Source organism: Symphalangus syndactylus, chromosome 13 (genome assembly GCF_028878055.3).
Source record: "Symphalangus syndactylus isolate Jambi chromosome 13, NHGRI_mSymSyn1-v2.1_pri, whole genome shotgun sequence".
Lineage (NCBI taxonomy): Eukaryota > Metazoa > Chordata > Mammalia > Primates > Hylobatidae > Symphalangus > Symphalangus syndactylus.
In genome coordinates this window covers 29,362,842-29,384,228 of record NC_072435.2, presented here as the reverse complement: position 1 = coordinate 29,384,228, position 21,387 = coordinate 29,362,842, and the positions used below count along the sequence as shown (strand labels likewise).

Genomic DNA, 21,387 nt, shown 5'->3' with positions numbered 1-21,387 from the left:
CCTCAGCCTCCTGAGTAGTTGGGATTACAGGCATGAGCCATCATGCCCAGCTAATTTTTATATTTTTAGTAGAGGAGTTTCACCATGTTGGACTCCTGACCTCGTGATCCGCCCACCTCAGTCTCCCAAAATGCTGGGATTATGGGCATGAGGCACTATGCTCACCTCTACCTCTAATTTTGTTTTGTTTTGTTTTTTTGAGACGGAGTCTTGCTCTGTCACCCAGGCTGGAGTGCAGTGGCGCAATCTTGGCTCACTGCAAGCTCCGCCTCCCGGGTTCACGCCATTCTCCTGCCTCAGCCTCTCCGAGTAGCTGGGACTACAGGCGCCCGCCACCACGCCCGGCTAATTTTTTTTGTATTTTTTAGTAGAGTTGGGGTTTCACCGTGGTCTCGATCTCCTGACCTCGTGATTCGCCCTCCTCAGCCTCCCAAAGTGCTGGGATTACAAGCGTGAGCCACCGCGCCCGGCCTACCTCTAATTTTTAATTTTTTTTTTTTTTTTTGAGACCGAGTCTCGCTGTGTCGCACAGCCTGGAGTGCAGTGGCGTGATCTCGGCTCACGGCAACCCCTGGGTTCAAGAAATTCTCCTGCCTCAGCCTCCCTAGTACCTGGGATTACAGGCGTGCGCTACCACGCAGGGCTAATTTTTGTATTAATCTACCTCTAGACCTTCGCAGAATGCAGGCTCCTCTCATCCTCCTAACCTAATGGCCTTTCATTAGCTTTACAAAAGCAGCTTAGTTAAACTAGAAATCCTAGCACTTTGGGTGGCCGAGGTAGATGAATCACTTGAGGTCAGGTTTTTTTTTTTGTCTGTTTGTTTTGAGCCAGAGTCTTGTTCTGTCACCCAGGCTGGAGTGCAACGGCGGGATCTCGGCTCACTGCAACCTCCGCCTCCCAAGTTCAAGTGATTCTCCTGCCTCAGTCTCCTGAATAGTTGGGATTATAGGGGCCTGCCACCACACACGGCTAATTTTTGTATTTTTAGTAGAGACAGGGTTTCACCATGTTGGTCAGGCTGATCTCTAATTCGAGGTCAGGAGTTTGAGACCCCCACTCCTGCCATATAATCCTTTCATTTCCCCAAGGCAACCAAGCCTAATTCCACCTAATTTAAAACCTTTATATGAGTGCTACCTGCTGCCTGAGGATCCCAACCCTGAGGCCTCTTGCTCAGCTAGTTCCTCCTGATTCTTCAGACGTAGTGTGAAAATTCCTTTTTTTGGGGGGAGGGGGAGGCGGGGATAGAGTCGCATTCTGTTGCCCAGGCTGGAGTGCAGTGGCACGATCGGCTCACTGTAACCTCCGCTTCCCAGGTTCAAGCAATTCTCGTGCCTCGGCCACCGTAGTAGCTGGGATTACAGGCATGCGCCACCATGCCCCGCTAATTTTTGTATTTTTAGTAGAGACAGGTTTTGCTATATTGGCGAGGCTGGTCTCGAACTCCTGACCTCAAGTGATCCTTCCGCCTCGACCTCCTAAAGTGTTGGGATTCCAGGTGTGAGCCACCGCGCCCGGCATTTTTTTTTTTTTTTTTTTTTTTGAGACAGAGTCTGGCTGGAGTGAAGTGGAGCTATCTCAGCTCACTGCAGCCTCTGTCTCCCAGGTTCAAGTGTTTCTCCTGCCTCAGTGTCCTGAATAGCTGGGATTACAGGTGCCTGCCACCACGCCCAGCTAATTTTTGTACTTTTAGTAGAGACGGGGTTTCACATGTTGGCCAGGCTGGTCTCGAACTGCTGACTTCAGGTGATGCACCGGCTTCAGCCTGCCAAAGTGTTGGGATTTACAGGCGTGAGCCACCTTGCCCGGTCAGTGTTGGTTATTAAGGTGGTGCAAAAGAAGGTATGTCGGGGCCCTTCCTCCAAATGAGGAGGCACAGAAGCTGGCAAGGGTGTGGTATTTTATTGAGTTATTCAACAGCCAGCTTCTAATTGAAACTGGACAAGCAGATGCCGAAGGCCTGGAGCGGGCTAAACGGAAAGCAGAAGTCCATGGTAAATGTGTCTGGGCCCACTCGGCCGAACTGGAGCACCAGATGTTCTTCTGAGAAGTGAATCAAGAACAAAGCCTTAGCCTGACTGTCTCATCTCCCAGCTTCGAGAACTGAGACTTTTTTTTTTTTTTTTTTTTTTGAGACAGAGTCTTGCTCTGTCGCCCAGGCTGGAGTGCAGTGGCCTGATCTTGGCTCACTGCAACCTCTGCCTCCCAGGTTCAAGCAGTTCTTCTGCCTCAGCCTCCCAAGTAGCTGGGATTACAGGCATGTGCCACCACGTCCAGCTTTTTTTTTTTTTTTGAGATGGAGTCTTGCTCTGTCGCCCAGGCTGGAGTGCAGTAGCGCGATCTCGGCTCACTGCAAGCTCCGCCTCCCAGGTTCACGCCATTCTTCTGCCTCAGCCTCCTAATTAGCTGGGATTACAGGTGACCGCCACTACGCCCGGCTAACGTTTTTTGTATTTTTAATAGAGACAGGGTTTCACCGTGTTAGTCAGGATGGTCTCGATCTCCTGACCTCGTGATCCGCCCACCTCGGCCTCCCAAAGTGCTGGGATTACAAGCGTGAGCCACAGTGCCCGGCCTAATTTTTGTATTTTTAATAGAGACGAGGTTTCACCATGTTGGCCAGGCTGTTCTTGAACTGCTGACCTCAGATGATCCACCTGCCTCGGTCTCCCAAAGTGCTAGGATTACAGGCGTGAGCTATCGCACCAGGCCGAGAATGGAGACTTTTAAGAGGCTGAGCGGTGCCCTTACTAAGCCAGAAACCCTGAGGGTGTGTAAACTACAATTCCCAGTAGGCTTTGCAACAGGGTGGCGTCTGCCCTGCCTAGAAAAACGCTCAAGTGATGATGGGAGATGTAGTTCCCTTCCGTTCACACCCTAACCCCCACCCCCCTGGCCCGGCTAAACTGGTTTCCAGGAGCTCACGGTGGTTGGGATCCATGATCTGGAAGTTCTTCACCGAAGTCCGAGTGACTCGACCGTGGAAATTGAGCATGTAGACACCGTTCTCCTTGTTCCACGACGGGGTTTTGTTGTGCAACAAAAGCAACCCTTGTTTGTCCCCACGGTGGTAACGACTCAGTAGCGACTCCTGTTCCTAGAAGGTAAAGAAGGGGCTGTGGTTTTCTCAGAGGCTTTTGAAACTCCATCTTGAACAGGGGCGACTCCATCTTGAACAGGGGCTGGGTAAAATGAGGATGAGACCTGCTGGGCTGCATTCCCAGGAGGTCAGGCATTCTTAGTCACAGGATGAGACAGGAGTTTGACAGGACTGGTATCACAATGTTAGAAATGCTTGTTCCCCGGTGCCGTAAAGAAATAGTACTTGAACATAAATTTAATTTCCTCAGCAAGGCCATTTTTTTACTTTCTGCAGAAAGGGTACACTCACCAGGAGTTTTGCCATGAGAGTACACTGAACAAAGGAGACAGGGTCATTTATAACCTCACGCATCCACCCTACTGCTGTGTCCGGTTTCCATTGGCTGGAACGGGACTTCACATTCTGTATTTGTCCCGACTGGCTAGCAACTTGGAACTTTTTAAAAGAGGAAAAAGCAGAGGAGAACAAAGGAAGGAGGAAGTAACTTGTGGAATGTTGAGAAACGTAAAAACACCTTCAAATAAGGAAGAGGAACAGGCTATGACCTAATGCTTGCTTGGACCAGTATAAGCATGCCAGGGCAAATATTTAGGGTAAATTGTGGGAGCTAAAAACATAAAGTACACTGATTTCTTTATTACAGCTAGCAGATATTTAAGAATGTTAGCACAAGTCTTTGAATAAATCTTGCTTGTAAGAGAAGTTACTGCCGGGCACGGTGGCTCACGCCTGTAATCCCAACACTTTGGGAGGCCGAGGCGGGTGAATCACGAGGTCAGGAGATCGAGACCATCCTGACTAACACAGTGAAACCCCATCTCTACGAAAAATATAAAAAATTAGACAGGCATGGTAGCGGGCACCTGTAGTCCCAGCTACTCAGGAGGCTGAGGCAGGAGAATGGCGTGAACCCGGGAGGCCGACCTTGCAGTGAGCCGAGATCGCACCACTGCACTCCACTCCAGCCTGGGCGACAGAGCAAGACTCTGTCTCAAAAAAAAAAAAAAAGAAAAGAAAAGAGAGTATATAAGAGGGAGGAATCCTCAGTTCCGGGAATTGTCCACCCCTTTCCCAGAAAATTCATGAATAATCCACCTCATTTAGCATTTAATCAAGAAATAACCATAAAAATAGCCAACCAGCTGGCCTCAAGGCTGCTTTGCCTATGGAGTAGCCATTCTTTTATTTCTTCTCTAATAAACTTGCTTTCTCTTGACTCTACAGACTGGCCCCAAATTCTTCCTTGCCTGAGATCCAAGAACCCTCTCTTGGAGTCTGGATCAGACCCTTTTTTGGTAAGTTTGTTAACCTACCACCAACCCTTTTTTCTCCGGATGCAAATGTTTTGAGTCTTTTACTCCCTGAGACATGGAAGGCTAACAAACTCCTTCAGGCTTCATATGACACCTGCAACCCACTGGCCTCCTCTTCCTCCTCTTCTTCTTCCTCCTCTGGGATCTAAGAGGACCGGCCCCAGCCCCTTCTCCTCCATTGACCCAGAGATTCCTGACGTCAGAGACTCACATTTAGTAGCCGGACATTGATTCTCTGGTTCTGGCTGTTGGTTCCTGGGAGAATCACAGTCATTTTCCGAGGCCCCAAGTATCCTAAGATGTTGGGCTCCTGGGGGTGTTATATTCCAGTTGGCCTGGTTCCTTCTTCCGACCATCCTACCCCATCCTCTCATCCCCAGGACACTCACATAACACACAGCCCCCAGCTCCCGTCTGATCCGGGCAGTATTCCTGATTAAATGCTCCCGGTCAGGATTCACCCCGTTGTCAAAGATGGTGAACGTGGTGCGGAAGACATTGGATCTGCTCCAGGAAGGGAATGGATAGAATAAAAATACTAAGTGTTACTCTTTGAGTAAGTGTCACTCATCGCATCGGCTCTGCCCATCAATCCCCTATGTCTAAGACTATGTCCGAATGTCTAAGAATCATGTTCCTGGCTGGGCACAGGGGCTCACGCCTGTAATCCCAGCACTCCAGCAGGCAGAGGCAGGAGGATAGCTTGAGCCTGGGCAAAATGTCAAAACTCCTTTTCTACAGAAAATAGAAAAATTAGTTGGGCGTGGCAGTTTGTGCCTGTGGTCCCAGCTCTCAAGAGGCTGAGGTGGGAGGATCACATGAGCCCCAGAGGTCAAGGCTGCAATGAGAAGTGATCTTGCCACTGCACTCCAGCCTAGGTGACAGAATGAAACCCTGTCTCTAAATAAATATATAAATAAATAAAAATAAATAATTAAATAAATGAGGCTGGGTACGGTGGCTCACACCTGTAATCCCAGCACTTTGGGAGGCCAAGGCGGGTGGATCACCTGTGGTCGGGATTTCAAGACCAGCCTCACAGTCATGGAGAAACCCCACCCCTACTAAAAATACAAAATTAGCCAGGCATGGTGGTGCATGCCTGTAATCCCAGCTACTCGGGAGGCTGAGGCAGGAGAATTGCTTGAACCCGGGAGGCGGAGGTTATAGTGAGCCGAGATTACACCATCGAACTCCAGCCTGGGCAACAAAAGTGAAACTCTGTCTCAAAAATAATAATAATAATTAAATAAATGAAACAACCATGTTTCTAGCATCCACGGTCCCAGGCCCCCTCATTTCTTGGGTGAGCCATGTACTTTATGTAGCCTCCCTATTTTATTTAAAGAGCCCTTTAGGAACCCTCTTTTTTTTTTTTTCTGTTGCCCAAGCTGGAGTGCAGTGGCTCAATCTCAGTTTACCAAAATCTCTCTGCCTCCTGGGTTCAAGTGATTCTCCTGCATCAGCCTCCCAAGTAGCTGGGATTACAGGTGCATGCCACTATGCCTGGCTAATTTTCGTATTTTTGGTAGAGACGGGGTTTCACCATGTTGGCCAGGCTGGTCTCAACCTCCTGACCTCAAGTGATCCTCCCGCCTCGGCCTCCCAAAGTGCTGGGATTACAGTCATGAGCCACCGCACCACTCCCTCTTCCTTTTTGGATGCAATAATTCACACATTCCAGGCCTCTTTTCCCACAGAAAGTTAGGAGTCCCAGTCCCTTGCCTCTCAAGGAGTCAAATGCCTTAACTGCCAGCCTATGTTCCAAACCCTTCAGTTCTTCTGGTCCCTGAACAGGTGGAAGGTATGCTCTGTGGCCTGCTGGGAAATGGAGTCCCCCTGTCCCCAAGCTCCCTGCTACCTGCTCCTCACCACGTCAGAGCTCTGCCCACCTGACTTTGCCCACGAAGTTGTTCCCATCCCGAGATAGGTGTGCAGGATCCAGGGAGATGAGGTAATTAGAAGTTTTGCTCCTTCTGCTCTTTCGCGCAGCCAGGAGGAAGTGCTATGGATGAGAGGAACAGTCTATTAGAATGGACTTCTGGATGCTGGGTGTGGTGGCTCATGCCTGTAATCCCTGCACTTTGGGAGGCTGAGGCAGGCAGATCACTTGAGGTCAGGAGTTCAAGACCAGCCTGGCCAACATGGTGAAACCCTGTCTCTACTAAAAATAAAAAAAAAATAGCCAGGCGTGGTAGTGCGTGCCTGTAATCCCAGCTGGTAGGGAGGCTAAGGCAGGAGAATTGCTTGAACCCAGGGGGCAGAGGTTGCAGTGAGCTGAGATAGCACCACTGCACTCCAGCCTGGGCAATAGAGCGAGACTCCATCTCAAAACAAAAATAAAAAATAATGAAAAAGAAACAAAGAATGGACTTCTGGTAGCTGGTTAGAGCTAGGGGTCCAAAGACAAGGAAAGGTCATGTCCCATGATGGAGGAGCCAGTGATGGCACAACAAGCTTCTCAAGACTTACTGGGAGGCTGGGCGTGGTGGCTCACACCTGTAATCCCAGCACTTTGGGAGGCCAAGGTGGGCGGATCACGAGGTCAGGAGATCGAGACCATCCTGGCTAACATGGTGAAACCCCGTCTCTACTAAAAATACAAAAAATAAGCCAGGTGTGGTGGCGGGCACCTGTAGTCCCAGCTACTCGGAAGGCTGAGGCAGGAGAATAGCGTGAACCTGGGAGGCGGAGCTTGCGGTGAGCCGAGATCGTGCCACTGCACTGGGTGACAGAGCAAGACTCCGTCTCAAAAATAAATAAATAAATAAAAAGACTTACTGGGAAATGTGGTTCTCACTGAGGGAAGCCATCAGCTGGGTCCTGAATGGAAGCTTCCTGTCTTAATATCTCCTCCTCATTCTTTCCGCCTATGGGTTCAGAGTTGAAGCTTAGCCCAGGAAGGGTCTGGCTTTGGAGAATGGGGGGCACCCTTGCTTGCAATATTGCAGCAGGACTTTGGTAGGCATTTCACCGAGAAAAATGGGTTTGGCTCTGAGTAGGGCAAAAAACCTCTTTCTAGGGGGAGAGAGGATACCCCGAGGAGAGGAGACCATACTTGCAGGGTAAAGGCCAGAAAGACTAGATTGACAGAAGTGAGGCTTGGATCTGGCAAGACAAATTTGTGAGAGGAGGAGCCTGGTTGCAGGGGGCAGGATTTATCTCAGGATTGGGTGAGGCCTGAGAGCTTATAGCAAGGAAGGCTCAGTGAAGGAGGATCCAGACTATTTTTTTTTTTTTGACACGAAATCTCCACCTCCTGGACTCAAGCCATTTTCCCACCTCAGCCTCCCAAGTAGCTGGGACTACAGGTGGGCACCACCACACGTGGCTAATTATTATTATTATTATTTTTTGTAGAGACAGGGTTCCACCATGCTGCCCAGGCTGATCTGGAACTCATCAGCTCAAATGATCCACCTGCCTTGGCCTCCAAAATTCTGAGATTACAAGCGTGAACCACCGTGCCTGGCCTTTTTTTTTCTTTTTTGAGGTGGAGTTTCACTCTTTCGCCCAGGCTGGAGTGCAGTGGCGCAATCTCAGCTCATTGCAACCTCCGCCTTCCAGTTTCAAGCATTCTCCTGCCTCACCCTCCTGAGTAGCTGGGATTACAGGCGCCCACCACCACGCCCGGCTAATTTTCGTATTTTTAGTAGAGACGAGGTTTCGCCACGTTGGCCAGGCTGGTCTCAAACTCCTGACCTTGTGATCTGCACGCCTCGGCCTCCCAAAGTGCTAGGATTACAAGTGTGAGCCACTGCGCCCAGCCCTTTTTTTTTTTTTTTTTTGACGCAGAGTCTAACTCTGTCGCCTAGGCTGGAGTGCAGTAGTGTGATCACGTCTCACTGCAGCCTCGAACTCCCAGGCTCAAGCAATCCTCTCACCTCAGCCTCCCGAGTAGCTTGGACTACAGGCACATACCACCACGCCTGACCAATTTTGTATTTTTTGTAAAGATGGGGTTTTGCCATGTTGTCCAGGCTTTTTTTTTGTTTGTTGGTTGGTTTCGTGTTTTTTGTTTTTTTTTTTTTTGAGACGGAGTCTTGCTCTATCACCCAGGCTGGAGTGCAGTGGCCCGATCTCGGCTCACTGCAAGCTCCGCCTCCCGGGTTCACGCCATTCTCCTGCCTCAGCCTCTCCGAGTAGCTGGGACTACAGGCGCCCGCCACCACGCCCGGCTAATTTTTTTTTGTATTTTTAGTAGAGACGGGGTTTCACTGTGGTCTCGATCTCCTGACCTCGTGATCCACCCGCCTCGGCCTCCCAAAGTGCTGGTATTACAAGCGTGAGCCACCGCGCCCGGCCTGGTTTCGTGTTTTGAGATGGAGTCTTGCTCTGTCGCCTAGGCTGGAGTGCAGTGATGCGATCTCAGCTCACTGCAACCTCCACCTCCCAGGTTCAAGCGATTCTCCTGTCTCAGCCTCCTGAGTAGCTGGGACTACAGGCACCCGCCACCACGCCTGGCTAATTTTTGTATTTTTAGTGGAGACGGGGTTTCACCATATTGGTCAGGCTGGTTTTGAACTCCGGACCTCAGGTGATACACCCGCCTCAGCCTCCCAAAGTGCTGGGATTACAGGCGTGAGCCACTGCGCTCGGCCCCAGACTGGTCTTGACCTAGCTCAGAAAGGAGTGGGATTTTGCCTGGGAGGTGGGGGCTTACTCCCAAGGCTGTTGGGCCGGCCGACTGCACCTTCAGGCTGTCAGAGGTCTCCAGGTAGAGGTAGTAGAGGGGGAACAAGCCGTTGTCCACGCTGCGGTTGTCACGGGTGAGGTAGCACTGCATCCTGGTGCCCGGGAGCGCTGGCCGCAGCACGTAGGCTTCCATGTCCTCTTCCAGCCCAGAGCAGGGGGAGCGGATTGCCAAGGAGGCTTCGTGCCTCATATGGTCGCTGTCCGTGCCGCCCTCGCCTTTCAGGGCCTTGGACAACTCTTCGTTGGTTGCTGCTGAGGAGTTCGTCCCCGTAGACTCCGAGGCCTCTCTCTTCTTTTCCAAGTCTTCTTCCTAGCCCAGGCACCAAATTTAAAGTCGAGGGACAACCGCCCCCACCAGCCTTGCTCACTACTGATTGGCCATCCCAGCCCTAGGGTCCCGCCCTTGCCCATCCACATTTTCTGCTTATTGGTCAAAAATCTCATTCAGTCCAGCCAGCCACGCCCTCCTCTGTTGACTGGCCAGTCTATTCGCTTTCCTCGGCAGCCACACCCATTCCACCTGCTGATTGGAAAATTCCTTTTTGAAAGCAAGGCCCATTCCGTTAAAATGGCTGTTGGTTTGATCTGCATAATATAACACAGCCCAGATCTACCCTCAAGAGAAACCATCTACTGCACTTTCACCAACACCAAAGTGAGTGCCAATTGGCCCTTTTATTTTTTGAGACGGAGTTTCGCTCTGTCGCCCAGGCTGGAGTGCAGTGGCTCAGTCTCGGTTCACTGCAACCTCCGCCTCCCAAGTTCAAGCAATTCTCCCTCAGCCTCCCGAGTAGCTAAGATTACAGGCTTGCACCACCATGCCCGGCTAAGTTTTGTATTTTTAATAGAGACGGGGCTTCACCAAGTTGGCCAAGCTGGTCTGGAACTCCTGACCTCAGGTGATCTGCCTGCCTCGGTCTTCCAAAGTGCTGGGATTACAGGCGTGAGTCACAGCTTCTGGCCCGCAATTGGCCCTTTTCGATCAGTGTTCTGCCCTTTTTGAAGCTCACTGTCTTTCCAAGAAGGCTGCACCTTTTTTTTTTTTTTTTTTGGACAATCTCACTCTGTCTCCCAGGCTGGAGTGCAATCTCAGCTCACTGCAACCTCCGCCTCTCGGGTTCAAGTGCTTCTCCTGCCTCAGCTTCCTGAGTAGTTGGGATTACCAGTGTGCGCCACCACACCCGGCTAATTTTTGTATTTTACTAGAGACAGGGTTTCACCACGTTGGCCAGGCTGGTCCCGAACTCCTGACCTCAAGTGATCTGCCCACCTCAGCCTCCTAAAGTGCTGGGATTACAGGCGTGAGCTACCATGCCATAAACTGTATTTGAATGGCCATGTCCATGTCAAGCCAAATCCTCCGATTTGATGAATGGTACACACACACACACACGCACGCACGCACGCACGCACGCACACACATGAGTCTCTGCTAGCTTAATCACCACCAGGAAAAAGAGCTTCTGATTGGGCAGGAGAATTTTAGCCCCACCCTCACCAAAGGTCCGAGGCTAGCCCTCCTCTTCCAATATCCTGAGTGATTGTGCATTTTCCTACCTTTTGGAAGGCCAAGTTTTCATATACCCAGTCACCATCCATTCCAGGGTTTGGTCCCACATTGGGTGACTTGTATGCATCTCCGACATCCTGGGAGTCACTCTTACCCTCTGCACGGGTCCCTAAAGGATGAAAGAAGCCTGGACTAAGCTCAGGACAGCTGGGTCCCAGGAGTGTAGGACACCATCATCAGTGCTAGCCAGAGAAGGCCAGAACTCCTGGGTTCTCAGTCCCTGCTCGTTACTCAGCGCCCTCACTTGGAACATCCTCCTCCTCCTCCAGGTGCACAGAAGTCTACAAGGGCCAGAGTTTCTGATTACCCTGGATCTAAGGACAGGGAGGGGTTAGAGTCTTCCCTTTTCCTTATCTCAGACAAGGCATCACAGAGACTGAAGATGGGGGGATGGAGTTTGGGGTGATAATAATTCTGTCATTGAAATCGTTGGCCATCTCATGAAAATAAAAGGAAATGTCACCACAATGGAATATTATAAGGGAATAAAAAGGAATGAAGTACTGATAATACTACCACACGGATGAACCTTAAAATTTTATGGCCAGTCACAGTGGCTCACGCCTGTAATCTCAGCACTTTGGGAGGCCAAGGCAGGCAGATCACGAGGTGAGGAGATTGAGACCATCCTGGCAAACACGGTGAAACCCCGTCTCTACTAAAAATACAAAAAAAAAAAAAAATTAGCCGGGCATGGTGGCCGGCGCCTGTAGTCCCAGCTACTTGGGAGGCTGAGGCAGGAGAATGGCGTGAACCCGGGAGGCGGAGCTTGCAGTGAGCCGAGATCATGCCACTGCACTCCAGCCTGGGCAACACGGCGAGACTGTCTCAAAAAAAAAAAAAAAAAATTGTTAGGTGGGCCAGGGGCGGTGGCTCATGCCTGTAATCCCAGCACTTTGGGAGGCAGAGGTGGGCGGATCATGAAGTCAGTAGTTCAAAACCAGCCTGGCCAACATAGTGAAACCAGTCTCTACTAAAAATACAAAAATTAACAGGGCATGGCAGTGTGCACCTGTAGTTCCAGCTACTCAGAGGCTGAGGAAGGAGAATCGCTTAAACCCAGCAGCAGAGGTTGTAGTGAGCCGAGATCGTGCCACTGCACTCCAGCCTGAAGGGGCCCTGCTCCTCCACACCCATGAGTATTTCTCGCAAGGTGGAGACGAGAGACTGAGAGAAGAAAGAAGACACAGAGACAAAGTATAGAGGAAGAAAAGTGGGCCCAGGGAACCGGTGCTGAGCAAGTGAGGACCTGCACCAGCACTGGTCTCTGAGTTCCGTCAGTATTTATTGATCACTATCTTTACTATCTCGGTGAGGGGAATGCAGTGTGACTATAGGGTGATGGTGGGGAGAGGGTCAGCAGGAAAACATGTGAACAAAAGACTCTGTGTCATAAATAAGTTTAAGGAAAGGTGCTGTGCCTGGATGTGCACATAGGCTGGATTTATGTTTAACTTTACATAAACATCCCAGCGCAGTAAAGAGCAGTGTTGCCGCCATGATGCCTTGCCTCCAGCCATAAGGTGGTTTTCTCCTATCTCAGAATAGAATGTCTGGTCGCTTTATTTTTTATTTATTTATTTTTTTTGAGACGGAGTCTCGCTCTGTCGCCCAGGCTGGAGTGCAGTGGCGCAATCTCGGCTCACTGCAAGCTCCGCCTCCCGGGTTCACGCCATTCTCCTGGCTCAGCCTCTCCGAGTAGCTGGGACTACAGGCGCCTGCCACCACACCCGGCTAATTTTTTGTATTTTTAGTAGAGACGGGGTTTCACCGTGGTCTCGATCTCCTGACCTCGTGTCTGGTCGATTTTACACTGAGTCATTCCATTTCCAGAGACGTGCAGGAGACAGATGCCTTCTTCTTAACTGCATAGAGGCCTTTCTCTTTCACTAATCCTCCTCAGCACAGACTCTTTATGGGTGTCGGGCTGGGGGACGGTCAGGTCTTTCCCTTCCCACGAGGCCATATCTCAGGCTCTCTCAGTGGGGGGATTCCTGGACAATACCCAGGCTTTCTTGGGCAGCGGTCCCTGCAGCCTTCCACAGTGTATTATGTCTCTGGTTAACAGAGAACGGAGAATGGCAATGACTTTCACAAAGCATACTGCCTGCAAAACCATTTTTACCAAAGCACATCCTGCACAGCCCTAAATCCCTTAAACTTTGAGTCAATACAACACATGTTTTTGTGAGCACAGGGTTGGGACAAGAGTTACAGATTAACAGCATCTCAAAGCAGAACAGTTTTTCTTAGTACAGATCAAAATGGAGTTTCTTATGTCTTCCTTTTTCTACATAGACAAAGTAACGATCTGATCTCTCTTTCTTTTCCCCACACAGCCTAGGTGACAGAGTGAGACTCCGTCTCAAAAAAAAAAAAAAAATTGTTAGGTGAATGAGGTGAATGAAGACACATGGTGGCTCACACCCGTAATCCCAGCACTTTGAGAAGCCAAGGTGAGAGGATCACTTGAGCCCAGGAGTTCAAGACCAGCCTAGGCAACATAGTGACACACCATCTCAAAGAAAAAGAGGCCAGGTGCAGTGGCTCACGCCTGTAATCCCAGCACTTTGGGAGGCCGAGGCAGGCAGATCACAAGTTCAGGAGTTTGAGACCAGCTGTGCCAACATGGTGAAACCCCGTCTCTACTAAAAAACACAAAAAATTAGCCGGGCATGGTGGCACGTGCCTGTAACCCCAGCTACTCGGGAGGCTGAGGCAGGAGAATCGCTTGAACCCAGGAGGCAGAGGTTGCAGCGAGCCAAGATCGCACCCATTGCATTCCAGCCTGGGAGACAGAGCAAGACTCTGTCTCAAGAAAAAAAAAAAAAAAAGAAATTGAAGAAAGAAGCCACATACAAAAGACCACATATGTATATGATTCCATTTGTGTGAAATGTACAGAATAGCCAAATCTGTTTTTTTTTTTTCTTGAGACGGAGTCTCGCTCTGTCGCCCAGGCTGGAGTGCAGTGGCGCAGTCTCAGCTCACTGCAAGCTCCGCCTCCCGGGTTCATGCCATTCTCCTGCCTCAGCCTCTCCGAGTAGCTGGGACTACAGGCACCCACCACCACACCCGGCTAATTTTTTTTTTTTTTGTATTTTTAGTAGAGACGGGGTTTCACTGTGGTCTCGATCTCCTGACCTCGTGATCCGCCCGCCTCAGCCTCCCAAAGTGCTGGTATTATAAGCGTGAGCCACCGTGCCTGGCCCCAGAATAGCCAAATCTAAGAAGACAATGGAGATTGGTGGTTGCCAAGGGCTGGGGTAAATGGAAAAGAGGTGACTGCTAATTGATGCACTATTTCTTTCTTTCTCTCTTTTTTTTTTTTCTTGAGACAAAGTCTCGCTCTTTCACCCTGGCTGGAATGCAGTGGCCTGATCTCAGTTTACTGCAGCCTCTGTCTCCTGGGTTCAAACAATTCTTCCACCTCAGCCTCCCCAGCAGCTAGGATTACAGGTGCATGCCACCACGCCCAGCTAATTTTTGTATTTTTAGTAGAGACTGGGTTTCACCATGTTGGCCAGACTGGTCTTGAACTCCTGACCTCAGGTGATCCACCCACCTTGGCCTCCCAAAGTGCTGGGATTACAGGAGTGAGCCACCGCACCCAGCCATAATGCAGGATTTCTATCTGGGGTGATACAAATGTTCTAAAATTGATTGTGGTGACGGCTGCAGAATTATGTAAATATAGTTAGCTTCCCGTATCCTACAGGCTCCACATCCCCACTGCTGACCCAAAATATTCAGGAAAAAAATTGAAAAACAAGACAACAATAAATAACAGAACCAATTTTTTTTTTTTTTTTTTTTGAGACGGAGTCTCGCTCTGTCGCCCAGGCTGGAGTGCAGTGGCACGATCTCGGCTCACTGCAAGCTCCGCCTCCCGGGTTCATGCCATTCTCCTGCCTCAGCCTCCTGAGTAGCTGGGACTACAGGCGCCCGCCAACACGCCCGGCTAATTTTTTGTATTTTTAGTAGAGACGGGGTTTCACCGTGTTAGCCAGGCTGGTCTCGATCTCCTGACCTCGTGATCCGCCCGCCTCGGCCTCCCAAAGTGCTGGGATTACAGGCTTGAGCCACCGCGCCCGGCCACCCAATTTTTTTTTTTCTTTGAGACAGAGTATTGCTCTGTCACCCAGGCTGGAGTACAGTGGCGTGATCTCGGCTCACTGCAACCTCAGCCTCCTGGGTTCAAGCAATTCTCTTGCCTTGGCCTCCGGAGTATCTGGGATTATAAGCCTGCACTCGCTTGCCTGGCTAATTTTTGTATTTTTAGTAGAGACATGGGTTCATCATGTTGGCCAGGCTGATCTCAAATTCCTGGACTCAAGTGACCAACCAGCCTCAGCCTCCCAAAGTGCTGGAATTACAGGCACTTTATTTTTTAAAATTTTTAAAAATAAAGTATAACAGCTATTTACGGGCCAGGTGTGATGGCTTATGCCTGTAATCCCAGCACTTTGGGAGGCTGAGGTGGGCGGATCATGAGGTCAGGAGTTTAAGACCAGTCTGGCCAGCATGGTGAAACCCTGTCTTTACTAAAAATACAAAAATTAGCTGGGCGTGATGGTGAGCACCTGTAGTCCCAGCTACTTGGGAGGCTGAGGCAGGAGAATAGCTTGAACCTGGGAGGCGGAGGTTGCAGTGAGCCAAGATCCCGCCACTGCACTCCAGCCTAGGCGACAGAGTGAGACTCCCACCCAACAACAACAGCAACAAATATTTACGTTGCATTTATACTGTATTAGGTGTTATAAGTTATCTAGAGATGACTTACAGTATATGGGGGGATGTTCATAGGTTATATGCAAATTTTACACCATTGTATATAAGGGACTTTGGCGTCTGCCGATCTTGGTATCTGTGGGGTTCCTGGAACACGTCACCTGCAGATACCGAGGGGCGACTGTGTACTGGAAACCATGGAATTGTAAACTTTAAATGGGTGACTTGTATGGTATGTGAATTATACTTCAGTGAAGCTGCTACCTAAGAAAGGGGAAGATTTGCTGCATGAACCAGGAAATCCCAGGTTTCACCCCAATGTCCCCTAAATTACCAGGTCGTTGGCGGGCTTGCCAACACTTGCGTTGGATTCTCGGAGACTGTTTAAAAGGTGGGGGAGAGACGGAACCATTCTCCATGGAGACTTCCTCCAATTCTGCATCGGAATTGTCTGGGAGCCAGGATAAGAAAGGGGACTGGAGACCGGGATTCCTGAACACTGAGTAAGGAAGGAAGGGAGAGCTGGATTTCTGGATGCTGGGAGGAGGCTCAGGACCTGAACTCCTTGGTGTGAGGAAGGAGTGGGTGCGGTCCTGAGCTCCTGAGTATTTTGGACAGATGGATTGAGGCCCCAGACTCCTGGGTTTTAGTGGGGACGGAGTTCTGGGGTCTAGGAGGTCGAAGGACTCGCAAATACCACTTCTGTCCGCGGTGTCAGGAGGCGGCGCTCGACCCTGCCATCTCCACCACAGCTCACGGTGCCCAGGGCACTGTGGATGCCAGAGGGCAGATGTGCCTCTGACACTTTCTTCAAGAGGAAAGCGTTCCCAAGGCCTGGGAGAAGGTGCAGCGAGCCCGTGAAAACGATCTACAAATTCCGGTCCTCAACCAAAATCCACCCGTCACTGGGCTCCCAAATATCACCCCCGCTGGGCGCTGTGGCTCACGCCTGCAATCCCAGCACTTTGGGAGGCCGAGGCAGGCGGATCACCTGAGGTCAGGAGTTGGAGACCAGCCTGACCAACATGGAGAAACACCGTCTCTAATAAAAATATAAAATTAGCCGGGTATACCCCGTCTCTACTAAAAATACAAAAAATTAGCCGGGCGAGGTGGCGGGCGCCTGTAGTCCCAGCTACGCGGGAGGCTGAGGCAGGAGAATGGCGTGAATCCCGGGGGACGGAGCCTGCAGTGAGCCAAGATGGTGCCACTGCACTCCAGCCTGGGTGAAAGAGCGAGACTCCGTCTCAAAAAAAAAAAAAAAAAAAAAAAAATTAGCCGAGCATGGTGGCGCATGCCTGTAATCCCAGCTACTCGGGAGGCTGAGGCAGAAGAATCGCTTGAACCCGGGAGACGGAGGTTGCGGTGAGCCGAGATCCCGCCATCGCAGTACAGCTTTGGCAACAAGAGCTGAACTCCGTCTCAAAAAAGAAAAAAAAAATCACCCCTGTTTCGCGGACCACCTTGAGACCCAGGTCCCAAACTGCGTTCTAAGGCTCAAACAAGCACAGCCCTGCCGCTGGATTGTTGCGGGTCCGCACGTAAACAATCTCGCACCAGGCTCTCGCAATGAGACCACGCCCCGCCCCGGACCCCTAGACCCCGTCTCCGCAATCCCGGGGTTGGGGTGGGGGTCCCGGCTTTCCCAGGCTCCACCACCAAGCCCAATCATCACATTCTCTTGCCCCTTTCCCCTGCTGGTTGTACCATGTCCCACCCCTGCGCTCTGTAGACCCGCCCCGAACCCCTCCCTCACAGGTCCTGCCGCGGGGGCCCCCACAAGCCTCTCCCCTGGGCGCCCACAGGCCCTTTTCTAAAGCTCTCCTGGGCCAAGGCCCGCCCCCATCCACTACCAAGTCCCCACCCTAAGGCTCCACCCCTTCATCCACTAGGCCCCGCCCACAGACTTCCACAGGCCCCTCCCCTCCAGGCGAACGCCCCCAGGCGGAGCCTCCAGGACAAAAGCCCCTGCCTTTGGTCACCTTTGTCACCTAAAAGGCGCTCCTTCCGCAGACAGGAGCGCCAACGCCACGGGCAAGCGTCAGGATTGACGTGAACCATGAGGAGGTCCTGGCGCTTCTGTCGCTGCTTCTTTTCAAGCAGCCGCCGCTGGGGAAATGGGAGAGGTGGGTGTCGGGGGCAGGAACCAGATGGGAAGACAGAAGTGAGGTGGGGCCTGGGGCAAGGGCTCGCATCGGCGGAGAGTTCGTGAACCCCTTCCTCCACTGGGGCGCAGGTGTCCGGGCCCTCAGTTCTTCAGCTGCTTCTCCCTCATTCCACCCTTGGACTCAGATCCGAGAGTCCTGACACCCTCTCCTCTCCTCCCCCAGGACCCAGGAGTCCTGCCTTCTAGAAGCCTTGTTCCTTAGAAATTCATCACAAGGGTTTGTTTGCTTCTTTAGGACCCCCAATTCCTATTTTCTTTTCTTTTTCCTTTCTTTTTTTTTTCTTTTTGAGACAGAGTCTGGCTCTATCGACCAGGCTGGAGTGCAGTACCACGATCTCCGCTCACTGCAGCCTCCGCCTCCCGGGTTCAAACGATTCTCCTGCCTCAGCCTCCCGAGTAGCTGGGATTACAGGCGCCTGCCACCACACCTGGCTAATTTTTTTTGTATTAGTTGAGACAGGGTTTCGCCATGTTGGCCAGGCTGGTCTTGAACTCCTGACGTCAAGTGATCCGCCCACCTCAGCATCCCAAAGTGCTGTGATTACAGCTGTGAGCTACCCTGCCCAGCCCCAAATTCCTATTTTCTCATTTCTCAGTAGGAAAACTCAAGGATGAGAGACAGCCAACACAGGCCGGGAGTCCTAGAGCAAGACCTGGTGGAGAGGCCCCTGGGGAGGCACAGAAGGCGGAAGAGTTGGAGTGGCAAGATTCCTGGGCACAATACCTGCTGTTCCAGCTTCTGCAGCCTCATAGCAGCGAGCTCATGCCCCAGGATGCTGAGAGAGACGCAGGCTCATGGTGACAGTGCACAGGGAACCTCTGTTGCCCAAGAGAGCCCCTCCATCCCCCATCCTGCCCCTATCTCGGCTTGGGTTCTGGGCACCTGTGAGGTCACAGAAGGTGCAGAACCTGAGCCTGCTCCACCAGTTATAGGGCCCTTTCTCCTGGCACTGACCCACAGAAGCCAGGACCCAGAGATCCCAGGTCCCTCCTGTCTCAGGATTCAGGAGTCTGGGGCCCCCAACCCCTTCTCTTTCAGACCCAGAATTCTGCACCCTAGCCCCGTCCCTTTAGGACACAGGAGTCCAGGTCCCCAGCCCCTTCCTGCAAGGCCCATGGTGCTGAACCTGCAAACATGGTTATGAGGCCAGAGCTGAGTGCATGGGGTCCCCAGCCCTTTCCACCTCCACCCCTTACCCATCTGTTTCCCTACTCACTCTCTCCTCAATGTGTCATTATCCTGAGACATTCTGCAGAAGCAAGAATGAGGAGTCAGGATCAGAACCAACAAACCAACATCCCAATGGATCCTGCCCACCAACACCTAATCCTTAGCTTTATTTATTTATTTATTTATTTATTTATTTATTTATTTAGAGACAGCTGAGCCTCGCTCTGTGGCCCAGGCTGCAGTGCAGTGGCGCCATCTCGGCCACTGCAACTTCCACCTCCTGGGTTCAATTGATTCTCCTGCCTCAGCCTCCCAAGTAGCTGGGACTACAGGTGTCCGCTATTATGCCTAATTTTTTTGTATTTTAGTAGATACCGGGATTCACTATGTTGGTCAGGCTGGTGTCGGACTCCTGACCTCAGATGATCCGGCCGCCTTGGCCTTCCAAAGTGCTAGGATTACAGGCGTGAGCCACAGTGCCCGGCCTGATCCTTACCTTTAAATTTGCTCCTGGACCCATGCAGCCCGAAGCACAGCACCCACTCCTGTTGGGATCCAGTAGCCTGTTTCCAGCTTCCCACAGGGGTCCGCAAGTCCGCTTCTCTCTCCCCCAAATATCTAATTCTCCAGCACCCAGGCATCAGAACTCAGGACTGTGCACTTCAAACACCCAGCCCCCAGTGGCCTAGAACTCCACCGCCCACCTGCCTGGGATCTGGGAGACTCGTTCTCCTCACCAGGTTCCTGGAGAGGCTGCTCACATTGATGCCTCGGTACCTTGCCTCTCTGGCCAATCTCTAAACATACCTGATCCTCTCTTTGGAAGCTGGGGAGCTAATCTCGGGATATCTGCAAAATAGGGAGGAGAGGAAAGAGGGCTCAGAGGGAGGGAGGATTCCCCCTGGGACCTGACCTGGTCCACTCCCTTCTGACCCTCCACTCTCCACTTCCAACAAAGTAACGAACTCGGTCACTGGTGCAGCCAGGCAACCCTGCTCTGGGGGTTCTGAACACGAATGACGTGTGGGTGTTCCTTAAAGAGACCAGAGACCGGCCGGGCGCGGTGGCTCACGCCTGTAATCCCAGCACTTTGGGAGGCCGAGGCAAGCGGATCACGGGGTCAGGAGATCGAGACCATCCTGGCTAACATGGTGAAACTCCGTCTCTACTAAAAACACAAAAAATTAGCCGGGCGTGGTGGCGGGCGCCTGTAGTCCCAGCTACTCGGGAGGCTGAGGCAGGAGAATGGCGTGAACCCGGGAGGCGCAGCTTTCAGTGAGCTATCTTGCCACTGCACTCCAGCCTGGGCGACAGAGCGAGACTCCGTCTCAAAAAAAAAAAAAAAAAGAGAGAGAGAGAGATAGAGATCAGAGACCTCGCGGCCTCACTGTACACATCTCGCTTATAAGAAACTTAAAAGAGGCGGGGCGCAGTGGCTCACGCCTGTAATCCCAGCACTTTGGGAGGCGGAGACGGGGAGGGAAGATTGCTTGAGTCCAGGAGATCCAGATCCAGACCAGCAACACAGAGACATCGTCCCTTTTTGGTTTTTTTTTTTTTTTGAGACGTAGTCTCACTCTGTCGCCCAGGCTGGAGTGCAGTGGCGCGATCTCGGCTCACTGCAATCTCCGCCTCGCGGGTTCAAGAGATTGTCCTGCCTCAGCCTCCTGAGTAGCTGGGATTACAGGCATGCGCAACCACGCCTGGCTAATTTGTATTTTTAGTGGAGACGAGGTTTCTCCATGTTGGCCAGGCTGGTCTCAAACCCTTGGCCTCAGGTGATCTGCCCGCCTCAGCCTCCCAAAGTGCTGGGATTACAGGAGTGAGACCCCAAGCCCGGCCTGACATCCGTCTCTTTAAAAAACAACAACAACAACAACAAAGTGTGAGAAGTGTGAAAGACACAATGTTAAAAAAAAAAAAAAAGGCTAAAAAAGAATTAAAGATTTAAATTTTTTTTTTTTTTTTTTTTTTTTTTTTTTTTCTTGAGACGGAGTCTCGCTCTGTCGCCCAGGCTGCAGTGCAGTGGCGCAATCTCGGCTCACTGCAAGCTCCGCCTCCTGGGTTCACGCCATTCTCCTGCCTCAGCCTCTCCGAGTAGCTGGGACTACAGGCGCCCGCCACCACGCCCGGCTAATTTTTTTGTATTTTTAGTAGAGACGGGGTTTCACCGTGGCCTCGATCTCCTGACCTCGTGATTCGCCCGCCTCGGCCTCCCAAAGTGCTGGGATTACAGGCGTGAGCCACCGCGCCCGGCCAGATTTAAATATTTTTATTAAAAATCTAAAAAATATGTATTAGCCAGGCATGGTAGTGTGGCCTGTGGTCCCAGCTACTTGGGAGGCTGACGCGGGAGGATTGCTTGGGCCTGGGAGGTAGAGGCTGCAGTGGGAAGTGATTGCGCCACTGCACTCCAGCCTGCGTGACAGAGCAAACCCTGTCTCAAATAATAATAATAAGAAGAAATAAACTCATAAGGAAGGCTATGCAATTGCTACCGCGCTGTAACTTCCAGGCATTGTGGGGCGAAAATAAATGGGAAAACTACAGCTCCCATGAGGCGAAGGGGCCACGATGCCCGCGGAGGTTATTCTTCCCCCGGCCGGCAGGGAGTTGTAGTTATCTTTAAAAGCC

General features: G+C 51.4%; 1 protein-coding gene across 4 annotated transcripts; it reads right to left on the bottom strand.

The window, feature by feature from the left end:
• Positions 1 to 1,886: 1,886 nt before the first annotated feature.
• On the bottom strand, positions 1,887 to 19,713 carry TULP2 (TUB like protein 2). 4 transcript variants are annotated; one of them, XM_055236527.2, is made up of 14 exons: positions 19,561 to 19,713; positions 19,250 to 19,377; positions 18,800 to 18,832; positions 18,307 to 18,358; positions 17,398 to 17,524; positions 16,103 to 16,249; positions 15,750 to 15,914; positions 10,672 to 10,793; positions 9,113 to 9,424; positions 6,312 to 6,424; positions 4,809 to 4,923; positions 4,631 to 4,729; positions 2,929 to 3,100; positions 1,887 to 2,046 (listed from the first exon to the last, which is right to left on the bottom strand). In XM_055236527.2, exons 3-14 carry the CDS (start codon positions 18,829 to 18,831, stop codon positions 1,931 to 1,933), a joined length of 1,572 nt encoding a protein of 523 aa, XP_055092502.1. In that variant the 5' UTR covers position 18,832; positions 19,250 to 19,377; positions 19,561 to 19,713; the 3' UTR covers positions 1,887 to 1,930. The 4 variants fall into 4 exon arrangements, with proteins under 4 accessions (XP_055092502.1, XP_055092504.1, XP_055092503.1 ...); XM_055236529.2 differs by lacking the exons at positions 16,103 to 16,249; positions 19,561 to 19,713 and having other exon boundaries at positions 9,083 to 9,424; positions 15,750 to 15,866; positions 19,250 to 19,541; XM_055236528.2 differs by lacking the exons at positions 16,103 to 16,249; positions 19,561 to 19,713 and having other exon boundaries at positions 9,083 to 9,424; positions 19,250 to 19,540.
• Positions 19,714 to 21,387: the final 1,674 nt, after the last annotated feature.